The following is a 17,454-nucleotide window of genomic DNA, read 5'->3' as shown; positions in this document are numbered from 1 at the left end:
TTTTTTTTTACTTGACTATAGTAAAATATTTAATACTTCTACATAATATGTCATACTCTCCAGCTGCATGTGTATAACATAAGAAAATAATTTTAATCTTAATTTATAGAACTGGTTGAGATAACTTGTGCTCTCCAGTTTGATTTAGTCTTTTAAATCTGCCTATTTTTACCCAGACGCTCTGGAGCATCACATTGGGTGGGCTTCTCTCTGCCGTCATCGGGACAGCAGAGACCAGGAGCGACCCGTCATAACAACATTTCTGGGTTTATCACCCCAGCAAGCTGGTTTATGTCTGAAAAACAGGACACTCTGGGGTGCTGTTTCTTTATATGCACACACATGGAAACACGCACTGCCTGCCCAGGACGTGGAAGCATCCACTATGAGTGTGTGTGTGTGCAGTCCGTGCACCTTTACACACACATGCACGCAAACAGTATCAGTAATAAGGCCTGGGAGCTGTTACTGTGTGAGAGGTAATTACTCCATGCAGCTCAGCGTGGCTTTGATGGAAATTTTTAGACTGACTGGCTCGACTGTAAGAAGCCCCGACTCTGCTTCTTTTTAACAAGAACTCTTTACGGCTCCTTTTGCTCTCTTAAACGCTCCTGTTTTAAGGCGTCCTGGAAAGATTTTACGTCTCATTTTAAAGCAACCAAACATACAAAAAAAGGCCTCAATACATATAATACCGTCAACGTATGCTCGAAGCTGTTACTGCGGAGTCCCGTCACAATAACATGCTGTCAAACGCGCTCTGGGATGTGCTCTCTTCCTTGCTGGCAATGCAAACCTTCTTTATGACGCTGAGGTCTGCAAGCTTTGTCTGCACACAGCGTCTGACTCATGTGGGACCGTGCTGGGTGAGACGACGGCTTCCCTTCTCAAACCACTAACAGCCAGTTATGTGTGTACTGCAAGTGGTCTGGTCCACAGCCTGTGTGTGATGTGTCTGCTGTGGTAGCAGAGCAGAGGTTTGCGCAGGCCCTGCTCGCTCGCCTGTTGACTTTCTAGCCCGACTGCTGCTCCTCTTCTAGCCGCTGGCCAAAAAAGCACGGTGTATTTTTAGATCATCATTACTCGGGATCTGGGTTCTTTGCTAAAACCATGTAAGGTTCTTTGGTACAGATGCTTTTAAAGGCATCATGCGCCAAAGACTCGTAGGGACACACATGACATAACTCTAAAGTGAACAGAGGCAATGGATCCTCTCCTGGATGCAAAATAGTTAAACTAACATAATCAGCGATTTGGCAGTGTGTTCACTGAATTGCAAATGTGCTGCTCTGGGCAATATAAGCCAATCTAATCCCTGCTTTGACATCACTGCCCTGGACGCTCTCACTCACACACTCGCACGTATACACACATTTGAGTGTTTTATGCATGTCTGCGTCAGCAAAAGCCCATAGACAAACAATACAGATGCAGATGTCCAAGAGCAATTTGTTCTCCCTGACAGCACAAGTACAAACTCTGTGCTTTGTTTTAGCGCGTGAGACAGTCTTTTTTAACGTTAGTATGAGTTTTATAGTCTTTTATTAATTACAGTAGCTTAATGAACAACAAATAATGTGTTTTTTGTTTTGCTTTGCTGCCGTTGTCCTCCACTTTACTCCAGATGTGCGTGCATGTCCTGCAGATGATGTATCCTGATGTATCGAAGGATTTTAACAATCCTATTCTTTTCTTCTTGCGACAACATGAGGTAACACATTCACAAACACGCAATCATGTTCCCTTCAGGATCAGCCAAACTTCTGTTTATCCATTTAATCCATCGCCAGGTCAAAATACTTTTCATTGTGACTGTAAAAATGTACTGCTAACGTTAGCGTGTTAGCAACATAATGGGGCACATGTTAGCTTAAGGCATCACTGTGCCCTCAAACTAGAATTGCTATTCATTATATCTTGTCTATTATTCTTTATTTGGTAGTTGCTGTAGTTTTATTATCTTAGAGAAAGGTGTGTTCTCAAAGGCTAAAACTATTTTATTTCTTTAAAGAAAACATGTCTTCTGTTTGTATTCATGCACAGCATAAACAGAAGAAGGAGGTCTGCAATCATAAGGTTAATGGCCCCAAAGAGCTTACTCAAGCACAACATCCGAGTTGCCTCCAAGACAGACCGCCTTACGTAACCCAAGCTCTGTAGCTCATCCACAAATTAGAATCCTCTGTTGCTATGGATACGGCTGTCCCACCGGGCCGCCCCTGTACTCCAAAAGCAGTAGCGACCTCGATTAATAAATGCAAGTTGTAGTGGAGTGCCACAAAGCCGGGGCAGAGTTAAAAATAACACGAGAAGGTCTTCTCTTGACAGTTTTAAAAATGTTGGTGGTGATGGAGGGAAGGTCAGGGCTGTAGCAAGTTAGCATCTGGTCCGGCTGAGGGCTGAGGTGCCCTTGAGCAAGATGAGGAGTTGCTGACGGACCCTGACTCCAGTCTCCCTGTGGTAAGTGAAAAGGAGAAATGCTAATGAACCAAGTTTATGTAACTACAATCTTGTTATGGCAATAAAAGCTATGGGGTATAAACAGTGACTTATAACTGGAGGGAATGTATTTCTGTTGTTGCTTAGAAAGATTGTAATGTAGTTATCTAAACTAGTTAATTTAAAAAACATTTGAAATAACTATAATAGTTAATTGTAAGACACTAAAGCAAACAAAGCATGTGAAAACCTAGCAGCACAGTAGCACTGTGAAGATTTAAGCTAATGTTAGCTAAATGTAATGGGAAAATGCTAAAAGGAAATCATTCAAGTAGCAATTTATAAACTGTTAGAATAAAATATTATCAAAATAATAAAAAATACTCGCTATATATTGCTAAAGGGAAACATTTCAGGTTGTGGTTAGCTAAAAAGGAACACAGGAAAAACTGAAATAGCTAAAAGTAAATGACAAACTAGATGGCTATAGATGCATTGACTAAATAGTTAGCTAAAAATATGTTAACAATTTGAAAGGTGAAAACAGCTTAAATCGGTTTAAAATAATTTTCAAAAAGCAGCAACAATAACAGTTTGAAATAGTTAAACTTAATGAAAAACCAATCTAAGATAGTTGGCTAATAGCTAGATGTCATTAGCCAAAAATCGTAGAAACCATTAAAAAATAGTTAGCGTAAAATTTGCAATATATCGCTAAAAGGAAACATGGCTAAAACTAACTAAGATAAATTTAGATAAATGGATAAAATATTATTTTAAAATAACTAAAAGTGGCAGATATACTGTTTAAAATAGTAAGCTTAGCATAACTGATACATTTGTGTTTAACATAGCTTACCAAAGCTAATGAATAAACAGTTTAAGTGTTAGCTAAACATTATGCATTAAGAGTCAACAATTGTTAGCCAAAGGTTTTGTGGAAATAGTTTAAATGGATTAAGCTAATGCATTAACAGTTCAAACATGTAAAATGTTTAAAATAGTTTGCAAAGACTCTAAAATAGTTAACGAAACATTAAAAACAGTAGCAAGTAATGCTTAAATGGTGGAACAAATGGAGTGTATGTAAACTGGTTGACCAACCTAAATATTACAAATTAAATTGGATAGAAATTATAACAAGTCCACTTTTATATAATCTATAGTGTTAAATAACATACGATTAAATAATGGGTTGTTACTAGTGGTCTAGGGTATTACAATGATCCTACACCACCTGACCAGGTTGTAGATGAATGTATTTTAATGAAAAAAAATGCAGATACAGGTTGATTTAATGCAGCAGTTCTTGTGTAATTCTATTTGTCAAGTGGCTTTTGTTTCTTTCCTGAATGGCAACCTGGCACAAAACTTGGCACTGATGAAGTTAAGTCATGTTTCAGCCCCTTCTGCTCCTTAGAGAGTTGGCTGGGCTCATTCAGTCCCGGCATCAGATCCTTCCAAAAAACTTCTCTCTGAACTCCAGTCAGCCGTCAAAGGAGGCCTGGAGGCATGAGAGCAGAGCTGTGTAGTCTACCTGCACTTGGTGAATAATAACACCGTCTCCGCCTGCAGATGTAGCCTACATAGACACCAGTTAGCGTATTACAGTAATCGAGTCAGCTAAAACGGGCGGTGGTGTTGCAGTTCTGCCTGTGGGTGGCTGCTGAGATGCAAAATCAAATATAAAGTAATGGAAATAAAAGCATATTGGATTAGAGCAGGCAGTGGGGAGGGCATTTCATGTTGCAATGAGCAAGAACTGAATAAAAATGTGTTCCATTTTGCCACCACCGGTTATGGAAAGTACTGAATAATGGAGGGATGGCTAGAAATGCTGCACTAAATCTCAGGCAGCGAATTTCTCTCTGTAGCCATATTCCCTATTTTCCTTTATTTCTTTCTGAGAGACGGGCACAAAGAAACATTGACAAGAAGCATTGTTTGATGTTCAGTGCACGTGTGTTATTGCTAAAACCAATTGACAAGCAGTAAGTAGTCATTACAATACATATTGCTCTTTATATTCAATGCAGGGCAAGGAAAATAAGAGGAACGGCAGCAATCGATGACAAGCAAAGACACAAAAAAAAACAGAACTACAATAAAAGTCGGCAACATTAAACATACTGTGTCCAAGACCCATTATAAATCCACTGAATTGCCATGTAATAACGATACCAAAAGTAGATAAAGCTGTTACAGATAACATTATTAGAAACGCACCACTGAGAAATGCAGGTAAAACGTAAGCAGCAGATAAAGCGTGCCATAAAACACCTCTCTTGACGCACTAATTATTTGTGCATCATACGGACATTACTAAGAATAAAAAGCAATATGTTGTGACGTTTTTGCAGTGAAAGGAGTATTTTGATGGTGTGTTTAAAAGTTGTAACACAACAAATCAAGATAAATGTCTTCTAAACTTGCAAAGAAATAATATAAGGAGTGTTATAGAGGAGGAAAATGTTTATTAAAGTTATACAGGGTCATACAGTTACTTGCCAGTTAATTAGGTACATTCTAATATAAGAGCAATGACAATGGATCTTAGATTCATGAGGGATTTGTTTGAAATAAGGGAGGATCCTCTGTGGATTATCCCACAGATTCTTGATCAGTTTGGGATCTAGTGAATTTGAAGGCCAGGTCAACACCTTGTGCTATTCTTTATTTTTTTTTTAGTTGTTTATGTGAGTGTGCCTGAACCTTGTATTGTCAGAAAGTAGACAGTGTTATCTACTTCACCTGTGAGTGGTTCTATTGTTGTGGCTGATCGGTGTATATTTTATTATATAGGTTTTATTTTGCCTTATTTTTATATAAAATTCAGTTTTTGTAGTTTTATACTGTGGTTTATTGGGGATTAATAAACTATTTCTGATTCTGAATTGCCACCTTTCTGACACCATAAACCACAGGTGTCAAACATACGGCCTGCAGGCCAAAAGTGGCCCACCGGAGGGGCTAATCTGGCCCCGCGGCATGAATTTGCAAAGTCTGAAAATTACACAGAAGACTGCAATTTTTCAGTGAAAATAACTGCTATCCCTAATTTTTCCACTGTTTCAGTCAGAGAAGTGGACAGAACACGACAAATGCCCAAATTACACTTATTTATTTTTAAGACATTTCACTAGTTTATTAAATGTAAACATTCTCCTAATTTGTTGAACATAAAAACAGTCATGAAGGAGGATCTGGTGCAGGACTGTACACTAGTGTGCCTCATAAACTGGCGAGCGAAGCGTTTATGAGCATGACGGAGCTGTTACAGAGGATAGGATAAAGTTATGAAAGGCCACTCAGGAAGTGCATGCTGTAATATTACAATAAGGGACACGCCCAGGAGACTTTTCTCCCCGATTAATCACCACGGCCATAATCGCAACCTTTCATCCAAACGTTCCTCCTGCACACACACACAAAAACAACACGCATATCAAGCCGCACACTGGTAGATGATCACATTTTCATCAGCCTGTCTGGTCTGACCCCGCCTCTGGTAAATGCAGGGGCGCTCCTCCATGTGACGCTGGGGCTGTGTAGCTAAAAAAAAAAAAAAAAAAAAAATCCAGTATGGCGGAATCTGTCAGGAGATGAATTTTTCTCGTCCCCCCCTTTTCCTCTTGCGCCGAGAGAGAGAAAAAAATAGAAACACCCCGAGAGTGCGATAGCAATGGGAGAGGACTACTAGAGAGCCCTGCGGCTGCGGGACACACGGTGGGAGCTGCTCCTGGTCCTGGCTGGCCCGTGTAGGTGAGCTGCTCGCGGATGAACGTGGAGCCGAGGCGGGCGAGGGAGCGAGAGAGCGAGAGAGCGAGCGCCGCTTTGATGTTGATATTCAGGCAGGGATGCGATGCACGCAGGCAGGCAGGATTCATCAAAACAACGTCCGGCTGAAGTTCCCACTCCGTTCCGCTCCGGCTCCGGCTTCCCGGTTGCGTTTTTAGCGGCCGCCTTTTTGAGCGTGAGTGGTGTCTGAATGCGGTAGGAATACATTTTTATATCTTTTTGAATAAAAAGCCGTTTTCGCTAAAGCTTTCCATACGGTTTCTTTGCACTGTCGCGGGCGGGAAGTGTGTAAGGAGGAGGTGGTGGAGGTGGTGGGGGGAATGGACTGGCGATGTTTATTATGCCGATTGTTGCTGAAGCTATTTATAGTCCACGTCCCGAGCCGTGGGCTTGAACGCAACACACAGGGAGCCGTTGCTCCTCTGTCGCTTTACGCTCGTGTTGTGTTCGAGAAAAACGCCTAAAAATGAAGGTACGGGCCTGTGTGTGTGTGTGTGTGTGTGTGTGTGTGTGTTTGAGTGAATGGTTCGGGATGGGCGGTGGTAATTCTCTGCATGCGTCAATCTCTCGCTCTTTTTTTTTTTTTTTTTTTTTTTTTTTTTTTGTGAATGGGGGCGTACGAGCTGTTAAAGCAACACCAAGAAAAAAAATCAAAAAAAAAAATCGGCTGTTTTAAAGTGTCTCGTAAAGCTGGAATTTCTCTTTATCCCCAAATATTAGTCACAAAAGTCGTTGCACATGTTAAGGTGCAGAAAAGACGTCCACGTATCTAATAGTGTTATAATTAAGTAAAGTTGACTGAGCCTTTGAGTGAATGTTAATTCATGCTTTTATTTTGGAATTTTTCTTTTAGTATTATTATTATTTTTATTCTAACCCGTCATCCAGGTCCGTTGTGCATCATTTGTTATTTCTTCGCTTCGGGCTTCAGGGCTCGTCTCCCCGGATCTGTCACCCCGCATCAAGCCAGCTCATTTTAGGGACAATGGCCCCGGCGCACATGAACACCCCTCCCGAGACAGCAGAGGAGATGCCCTGGGAGAATGGTGTTGCATGAAGCAAACCGCCCCCCAACCCACCACACACACACACACACACACACACCCCGGAGTGTCAGCTTCTCCCCGCCACACACACGTTCGCCGGCCTCCCCTTGCTACCCCTCCTCGCTTTGCTTTTCCATCACAAAGCGCAAGTGAGCGTGCACTGTGCGGTGACCGACTTTTTTCTTTTTGGGGAGTGCATGGGGGGAGCAATTTGTCCTGCGGCTGCAGCACTGTCTGGCCCTCTTGTCTTGAGACCCCCCCCCCCCCCCCCTTTCCCCCGATCCCTTCTCTTCTTTTAACGCACACACATCCGTGCTGCTTCAGAGGACCTTTGAGACCTCTGCCAACACACACACATGGGCGTGAACATGCTACGCTACCCCCCAAGCCTCCTCTGCCGCCCCGGGGCAGTTTCACCCCCCCTCCCCCCCCCTTTTTTTTTATTTGCGGTGGTACGACTTGATGCTCTGGGCTCGATTGCATCTGACACCCGCGCCCTTGGGCTCAAGGAATTCAGGCTAGTCTGAAAAACAAAGAAAAGAACAATCGTGTGATTCCCAAATTAATAAAGGGATCAATGTTTTGCAAAAATTCCGTGTTTTTCTCGTCATTTCTCGGGCTCCGGAGGTCGGAGGAGGTTGCAAATCTGTGCCACCGTCCTCACACGGCTGACGAGCAGCTGCAAGGCTGCGTTGTTCGGTATTTAAATCCGCTGCAATCGCCTCGAAGGACATAAAACTGTCAAGAGTCTTCTTAACATTTATTGATGATCAAGCCATATCAGGTCCATCCTGTAAGCGGATTCCAAGGCTTCAGTCAACAGTTGTTACGTCCATATTAGTGTCACTGAAAGATCGATGCTCTAAATGACGATAAAACTGATGTGCGTGTGTGTGTTTGTGTGTGTGAGACGTTAAAAGGATGCACCTACGCACTCACGCTGCTACCGCTGCCAGTTTTCAACAAATTTAAAATCCGCACGCCAAAATAAAGTCGTGACTTTGTCCCTTTCATCCTGTCCGACAGGTTGCTAGACAACGAGCCTCCGCCTCTCTGATTGGAGCAGCCAAATCAATACGCTAATGGAGATTGGCTGCAGCTGCTGCACGTCGGCTTCCTGTTTCCCGTTCGCCCGTCCCGTGAGTTGGATCAGCCCGAACGCGTCCAAGCGCTCGCTCCCAGACGTCCGCGGCCTCCCGATCGCCGCCCCGTAGAGCGCATCGAACACACACACACACATCTGTAGTACACACACACACGCGCGTGTGACGAGGGGTGCTGGACCTCAACCACCTGTCAATGATGACGTCGCACAGCCACCAAGGTAAGATCTTAGTTTTTACTTCTGTTTTATATATGTACGTTTTTGCATATTGCCTTCTTAAAATACTTATAACACGTTCACACTTAATGAAAGAGTCATGAGATTATGTGACAAACAATCAGACCCGGAGGAGAGGTTTTGCACCAGTGTCTCTGTCGCCGCCACTGCCGCTTTGGGATCCCTCTACAATATTCGCAGCTGCCATGTGTGGAGTAATGAGAATTTAGCTCCTCAATATAGTCGCATTAAAGGAAATGTGTCCGCCGCTGCATCTGCCGCACGGATCCGAGCGTTTTGATAATGAACGGAGACAGATCGCGGCTTGGCAATGCAGCATTTTAATCTGCTCTTATGACTATTGATGAGCTTGATTCAGTACGAATGAGTTCCCGGAAAGAGCGAGGGGGGGGAAAAAAGTCCGCGTAACATTGGTTTGTCTCGAGAGTCTCCTCTTTGACACCTAATTGAGGCTTGTCGTGTTGTGTTGATAAATTATTCGGCAGCCAGCTGCAAAGGTTAGCTTCCTGCTCGGGTCGGCGTGGTACCCGTCACTGTCAGCCGTGTTTACTTTGTACACCTGGGAGTGTGTGCACTATAAATACCACAGCTGAGGCAACCAGCGGGGCCCCCCGAGGGATACGAGCGGCCTCAACCCGGCGTCCTTGGCTCCTCCAGCGCAGCATCTCCATCACTGACGCTTGTGAACGCACCGCAGGGGCTGGAGCACGTATTCAGTGCTCTTGTCCCGCATGTGTCTGCTGCTAGGCTCAGAGATGACACTTGGTCCACGGACGTCTTGACGTGGCTTCGGCTCGCTTTCCCCGTCTCCAATTAGGACCAAGCGCATTATACTGTTAGATCAACCTCAGATTAGAACGGCTCAACAGTTGTCAGTAGACGGCCTTCCCTTGTGGCTTAGAAGTTTCCAGAGATTAAATCTCATGCTTGTTTGTAAATGCTTAAATTGTCAAAGAATGATTAAGAGTGTCCTTTAAACGACTAAAGTAGACCTATCATATCTGAAATTAAGGCCGTAGAGGGACTCTAATGAGGTTAAATGTAGTGGTTTACATCGTTACAAAATGTCTTTAAGGAGTACTCCGCTGATTTAGAGTTGCACTTAAGGGGCTCGCGAGTGACACATGTAAAAAATGGTCAAAATCAAAGCAGTATCCCGTCTTTTAGTTCTTAATATGGGTCATTCTTCAAAAACATTGGGTCCTACATTTCCCATAATGCACCTTTAAAAGGAAATTAAAGCAGTTGCGCAGACTTATAGTCTTTTTACAGATCATTATCTTCTTTGTGCTTTTTAGAGTAACATAATCATCGATCGGGCGTAACATTATGACCACTGACAGAATATGTTCCCCCGTCTATTGTATTTCTGATATGCTTATACTCAAAAACTACAAGCGTGAAAAAGAAGAGTGACTGCTTATTGAGCAGTGATACAAGTTTATGTTTGACTTTTGGTTATCTGTTTTAACCATACCTGTCAAGTATCCCGTTTTGGCCGGGAAAGTCCCGTATTTTACCCTTCTTTCCCGCCGTCCTCCCGTATTATTACTTTCCCGTGAATCTCCCGTATTTTAACCTGCGTTATTAAAAAATAATAATACCCCGGGCCCGGGTGGAGTGAAAAAAAACAAAAAAACATTTCCAATCTGAGCTCTGTCACTAGCCTCGCGATAACTGCCATCTGCAGTAGCCTACTACAGGTACTGTAGGTGGCAGTTGTCGCGAGGTTAGTGTGTGACGTCAGAGGATGAGTGACATGAGTCTCTCTGATTACTGTTGTTGTGACTACTGAGGTCAGGCACACCTGGGTTAATCAGTTTGTCCAATAATGGCAGACAGGAAACAAAGGAGCTGGCTGAAGTTCAGGAAGTAGTGCAGCTGTGCATAAAGCCAATTGTAGTTTATAAGTGGCTGACAAGTGGTGATTTTTACTTTCTTGTACGCCTGTCTTAAAATGTAAGGGATACTGGAGTTTGGTTGGGGTGGTGGGACTGCTCTCGCCGTGCGCCGGAAAATTTTCCGGATCAAAACTTGACAGGTATGGTTTTAACATAGGCAGTATAAAGATGGACGGTGGAACTGCAACTTAAAAGTGAAGCCAAAGCAAGTAGAGCTCCCCCTGGTGGCTGGCTGCAGTATAGGTCATAAGCTCCACCCCCTCCATGTTAGTGGGTGGGACTTGGGCCGAAATAAAACACTAAAATATATGTCAAATAATAATTTTTTTCAAGGATGGTTTCTGTTAATTTCGGTAGCTAATGTAATGCTGATGCGTGTTCAAGCGTCAAGTTTTAATTAGTTATTTGACGCTATAAAACAGGATGTGACATAGCGACGTAATGGTTGCCATACCAACTGGTCCGTAAAGCGTCCCGTAGGACCGTGAGAGTTGTAAAAGAGTTGCAAAGTGGCGCTGCCGGTATCCCCGGGAAAATAGCATCAGTTTGGCCGACGCAAGGAAGTGGCGACGCATTGTCCATATTTATATACAGTCTATGGTTTTACTGAAATGCAGCTGCACTGATGTCTTCTTTGACTCGATTTCAAATAGTCTGGAGCAGATTAAAGATTCAGTTAGACCGAGCAGTGTCCATTAGTTGGTAGTCCTTGAATCTCTGAAGATTATTGACGCAGGCATTCCGTCTCTTTATAAAAGTAACACATGCAGCCAACTTTTCACTGGTCGGGCAACGGAATATCGACCAACGGGTCGACCAAGTCATGAGGCGCCAACACCCCTAGAATCCCTATCCATCTGCGGACACAGCCAAGACAGAAGCCGTAGCTCTTTCCTGGCCAAGGGCAGCAGCAGTTCACAGAAAACATAAACTGACCAGCTCCTGTCAAAATCTAAAATCTGTAATTTCCCACCCGTGCCCTCTGCTGCTTCTCATCTCCGCCGCTTCCTTCCTAGCCCGGGAATCTGTCAGTCACCCTTGTTAACTCACCTCTCACCGAAGCAGAAATAGCCGGGATGCTTTGTGCGAGGCCAGGAGATACAAGTCATACCTGCAGCAGCTGTTTCTCACTGTCTTGTTTGCCTCTCAGAAGCCTTTCGGCGGAGACGCTCTCAGTCCTCAGAGTGCTGCCAAGTGTGGGCGTCAATTTGAGGTGTTGCTTGTCTTATTTGAATGACAGCTTGGAGACGCACTTGTTGGATGCCGGATCGCGTAGGGGAGAGGCGGTAAAACAAGGCAGCCAAGAGACGTTTAAAGAAATGTGAAAAATGCGCCTCTCAACAATGTGACCTTGTGGCGCTTGTCAGGCTATTCCAACGGCTTCCTTTTTTTTTTTTTCGTGGAAATATTTGCGACGGTGATATTTACAGACGGGGGGGAACGCGCAGGGAGAGGAGCCTTTTCTCTGGTAATAATTCTTCTCTCGAGAAGTCGATGGAAGGAAATGGATCCCGTGGCTTCAAGTTGCATCACCGCTGTCTGCCACGGCCGCCGTTAAGCTGAATTTGTTTTATATTGAGTGTAATCCCACAACACTGGCTTTGTTCTCGGGGTGAACAATGAGACTTTCAGATCCGTGGCTTTGTTGCGCTCTTGATTTTACAGTGCGATCCGAAGCTGCCAACTTTTTTTTTTTCAGAGCTTGCATTGCACTTATTTCCAATCATGTAGCAGGGCCTCTAAATAAACCCTTGTGTGTTTGCGTGCGTGCATGCGTGCCTGCCGGCGTAATCTGTAAATGAGCTTACTAGCGCGCACGTTTTTTTTTTTTTTTTTTTTGGGATCCAGGACTTGCTCATTTTCTTTATTACAGCGGCGGAGGGATTTTTAGATTAAATATAATTTACCATAAATCCCTTCCCGGAAAAGTGAAATGTAAAACTCTTTGCCGGGGTTTCCCAGAACAAAAGGGGGTCAGGCTGATAAGTCCCGGCGCATCGGTTGTTGCCGGCGTGTCGGCAAACAGGCTCGAGTGTTTGCACAGGAGTGATTACTCTGTGTGCCGAGCGCTTTGGCACATTAGCCGGCGACATTTGTTTTACACTCGCGCTTTAGCAATAAGCTAACGTGTTGCGCAGGGCGGTTGCTCCTGGCGTCACGCTCAGGATGAATTGCACGGATTTGCACAGCGACTGGGGTTTGCTGCGTTCGGCGAGAACTGAAGGAATCGTGCGGCGAGGTTAGAGGCGGCTCTTTTGCAACGTCTGCTCTGCTCAGTAGCTGTGATCATTTAAAAGTCAGCAAGCCAGTTAATTATTATCTTTTGTTTATGATTCAGTCACACTTGAAGCCTTTTTTCTTTACTCCTTTCTCGGAAACGTTGGACCTTAGAGTTCCTCCGCAGGTGTGAGCTTCCTTCTTCCCATGATGCTCTGTCTTGGGGCCCCTTTGTGGTTGTGGTCACTTGCCAAGTACCCTTATCAGTCCCTGCTGACAATCTAGGTTTCCCCCAATCCAGATAAAGAGGGAGGCTACACAAACCACATGTTACACACTCAGAAGAAACACAAAACAACAGCGTTCCTCTATTAGAAACCAGTGTATGAACTGCAAAAGTAAATGAAGACGTGAATTTAAAAAAAGAGCAGCCTCCTTGTGCTTTGCGGTGTCTTACTGAAGAGGGAAGGTGATGCTACTAGCTTGCTTGGCAATAATTTGTTTTAATCTTAGTCCGAAGTGCACCGGCTTTCCAGGAAAGTCTGCATTGCTTACCGCCGGTCTGTGAGCCGGGTCTGAGTCACGCTCTCACGCTGCGAGGCCGCTGAAACGGCTGCCTTGCAAGCGCCGGGGACGCTGTTTCTGAATGAGGGGTTTGAACTTTAAATTGCAATAAATGAACACACTTCCACGAACGCTATCGGAGGCACGTCTACAGCGGGATATAAAGCGCGTTCAGATTATATTTTTTACAGCTTTATTTTTCAGGGGATGCGTGGGCGTGAGCGCCTTTTATGGCTCTGAACTGCTGAACTTGACACAGTGCTCTTTTCCTCGAAGGCTCGGCTGTATCTAGGTTACAACAGTTTCTAGGTTTATACAGCCAGAAAACACCACAAATCGGCGAGGAAACTGGAGTGAAATATCGTCGAGGGTCCCGAGACTGCGTTGTTAGTGCTGCCGCCTAATTAGATCATTCTCCTCAGGTCGTTGCATATACAGATTTATGTCTCATGCAAAAAGAGTCTGGTCAGTTTTAATGATTATTTCTTAATTGCATACAATTGATTGGTTGGTTTCTAAACAGGTAACCGGTGGCTTAAATCAATGCTACAGCGTGGCGCGACTCTAAAGCTTGTACGCCCACGTGTTTTTAAGACTTTCATTTCCTGGTGCTGACTTTTTATTTCTTGCTCAGGAGACGACAAAGTGACGCAGAATTTTAAATAATACGCACATGTGAAACTGAGGAAAGTCAAAGCACCACAGTCCAAACTCATTTTAGTTCAAGGGCCAGTACAGCCCAATTTGATCTCAAGTGGGCCTGACCAGCAACGTAACAGGATAATAACCTTGAAGTAACGACAATTTGTTCCATTTGTTTTAGTGCAAAGAACAAGTAAATTAGGAGAACGTTTACATTTAATAAACTCTCCTTCAAAAAAATTTAATTTCTTGAGAAAAATGTGTTATAAAAATTGTCTGCTGTTTAGTTCCAGGTCTCAGTGTAGTGTTCTGTCCACTTATCTTACTAAAATAACTGCTTATTGGATATAGCAGTTATTTTCATTGCCAAATTGCAGTCTTCTTTGTAATTTTTGCAAATTCATGCTGTGACCAAGATGAGGCCCTCTGGCGGGCCGCTTTTGGCCCACGGGCCATATGTTTGACACCTGCGGTCTGCATCTTCCTCGACTCGAACCTCCATCTTCGATTCACCGGAGGACTGTCCGTTTCAGATCGCCTCCAACATTTTGTCGTGACATTTTTTTGGCTTCACAATTCTCTCGGCCCTCCCGTTCATTGTTCAACTTTTGAACTCGGGGAAAAAAAAAAATGAACAGATCTATAATTTAATACACTTTAATATCCGAGTCGCTTAACCGCATCAAGTCATGTGATTTCCACTGAGGCCGGGGGATGAGAAGGTCACCACTGCTGCTCTGCTATGCTACCCTGCTAGCAGGACCAGATTATAAATGAATAACGATTGTATTTATCTTGTTGTATGTAAGATAAAAGCAGAATTAGAGATTGTTTCTATCCTTAGAGATGTTAGAAGAACCACTAACATGTCTCTAAGCTTCATTAGCTTATAGGCGGTTTAGACTTCTGCATCAATTTGACTCCCTAGCAGACTTACGTAGACCTACGTAGACCCTAGCGCCGTAGCTGAAGTGCACCTCCCCAGAAATGTAACTATGCACCATGGCGATGCAGACCTCAGCAGCTGTGATTGGTCCGCTTGGTAGTAGCTTGTTTCTGCTTTAATATTTCTGCCTGCTTCTCCACCTCCACATTTTTCGAATTGATTGTTTTGGATCAAAACAGATGGACAACGTCAAGGAAAGGCTAACTGAGGAAGTTTGGAGATACAAACGTTTGTACGACTCGTCTTCGGCGAAAGTTTCATTCGACATTGTTGAAAGTGAAGCAGGAAGTAGAAACAAAAGTTAACCAGACTGTCAAAAAAGACACAGCGCCGACTAGCGTTTGGGTGGTGGCGAGCCAGACGGACGAGCGCACGACTACGAATGGCTCGGACCGGCGTAGGCTACATGCGCAAGTTATGGCGTCTATGTCCCGCAGTGCTTTAAATGAGCCTTTAGCTGGAAGACACTGGAAGACACTGGAAGACACTGGAAGCAGATGAAAACAGCTGTTTGTCTCCGCTCTGTATTCTCTTTTGTGTGTGTGAGAGCACTTTTATTATCTGGTCCGTAGGGAGTTTCGTCTGGAATACCTAGGGACCGCCGCTGACGTAAACCGTTCTACAGACAAGGTAGTGACACAGACGTGTACACCCTGGTGGAGGGTTTTTCCCATTGGTAGTTTGGGAAAACAGACTTAAGAAACACTGCATAGCACAAGCGCTTATGTTCTTTACTGACATCGCCTTTTGGAGATAGGTCCAAGGGGTGCATCAAACGGTTACGCCCCTAACCCTAACCCTAACCTCTGGGATTGAAACCTCTGCTCCTGTCGTAATCCAGCGCCCCTTTTCCCCGTTCATACTTTCAAGGTAATTGCCGTCGTGACCAAAAACGAATCTTTCATGTTTATCAGCGCAGGGTCCAATAAAACTTGGGCTCCCGCACTCTCGCCCTGCAGTGTGTTGCCTTATCGCACATGGCGGTTGCAGATAGAAGATTTATCACCTTTCGTTTTGAAATAAAAACGAATGTGTCATTTATTTATTATTTGTGATTCTCGGTAACCAGAATAATTTAAAGTTGCTTTTTTTTCTCCCCTCACCCCTGTCTTTGACAAACACCGCCGTACAGTGCACACACAGATCTCCGGATTGCCTATAAGTCTATATTATAGATTTGCTTTTTATTACACCTGCCAGATACTATTAACGGCGGAGCGGTGACACGGAGATTTAAGGAACGGTCTCGGGCCTGGAAGATCAGTGGCCTGTACTGGCTGGTAAATGGAAGAGAAAAAAAAAATAAAAAAAAGTGAATGAGAAGTCCTTTTCCGGGAAGCAGGGAGACTTGTGGTGCCCTTAAGCAAGACACATAATTCCTAACTGGTGCAGTAGATCTGCCACGGTACAGCTGTAGCGTCCCTGGGCCTTTGTTAGATATATAACTGTTGGGAAGAATAACTGTGAGACGGGAAGCTTCTGACGTCGCCTCGAAAGTTTACAACAAAGTAATCTAAAAGTACAAGCTCCTCTGCGGTGGCTGGAGAGGTAAATGTAAGACCGACGCTTTTGTGCATTAAAATTTACATTCCCCTCGCCGTTCCTTCCACTCTAACCCCAGTGCCAGTGACCCCTTTTCATGCTCGTCTCCGAATGCACGCAACCGCACATCAGGCTGCTTAAATCCAGGGGTGAAGGGGTTAAAAGCTTTCACTGCAATAAAGAGGGCCCGGCTTATCCCTGACTCTATTTTTAGAGGCACACACACAAGATATGCGCACGTGCATGCATGGTGAACAAACACTCATTATTTTTGGTCTCCCGTGTTGATTCTCCCTCTCCCGTCGCCGCGTGTTGCGCGGCTAAAAAAATGGGGGCACGGGACGAGTGCGTGCACGACCGCAGCCCCGTTTTTTTTTTTTTTCACGCGGGCGGTCATTGTGATGGCTGCATAATTCCGAGCCCGATTGTCACGTCTGAACGCTGTCCACTTGCGCCGACATGTCGTTTCTGCCCTGCGGAACCCAATTACGAAATTGTGGCCGATTGCAAAACGCGCTTCGGCGGCGTGTTCCCGCAGTGCCGCTCCCTCTCTCTCTCTCCCTCTCTCTCTTTCTCGCCCGTCGAACCCGGTCAACGGCGGTGAGGTTCCTGCCAGCCAGACAGTCCCGACAGCTCCGTCCTCCCATGTGCCACCGACTTGGCTGGACATGACAAAACGGACCATCCCAGAACAAACCCAGGGGGGTCTCTTGTGCAACAGCTGACCCCCCTACGCGCACAAGCTCCACTTTGTCCCTGTGCAGCCGAAAGAAGCGCAGCACCCCGCCTCGTCCCGCTGCGCCCATCCCCCCTTCTGAAAACAAACACCTAATCATGGCGTTTATACAGGGTGATGTCCTGGTACATTAGCAGGACTCAGTTTTTAATTGGTATTAGGACAAAGACAGCAGAAGAGCGAACATGAGCTAATGAAGGGAATGGGACGCATCTTTTGTCCCCGTGCCTTTTGTCTCATCCCGGGGAGAAACGGGATACACTGTGTTCTGCCAGCGATCT

The 17,454-nt window shown here is 44.6% G+C and overlaps 1 protein-coding gene across 2 annotated transcripts in view; it reads left to right on the top strand.

Moving 5' to 3' along the window:
• Nucleotides 1-6,030: 6,030 nt before the first annotated feature.
• LOC311509271 (histone deacetylase 4-like) overlaps nt 6,031-17,454 on the top strand; it is a gene marked incomplete at its 5' end in the record, with an annotated part of 39,600 nt that continues 28,176 nt past the window's right edge. Inside the window, 2 exons of one of the 2 annotated variants that reach the window (XM_084574396.1) lie at nt 6,031-6,201; nt 8,310-8,607. In XM_084574396.1, the coding sequence (XP_084430522.1) occupies nt 8,583-8,607 (25 nt within the window). Of the gene's footprint in view, nt 6,433-8,309; nt 8,608-17,454 lie in introns of both variants that reach the window. The other variant, XM_084574395.1, reaches the window with a different exon arrangement.

Source organism: Chelon labrosus (assembly GCF_963514085.1).
Source record: "Chelon labrosus genome assembly, chromosome: 24".
NCBI classification, from domain to species: domain Eukaryota; kingdom Metazoa; phylum Chordata; class Actinopteri; order Mugiliformes; family Mugilidae; genus Chelon; species Chelon labrosus.
The sequence above is the reverse complement of the archived record's forward strand: the minus strand, read 5'-3'. Positions and strand labels throughout refer to the sequence as shown.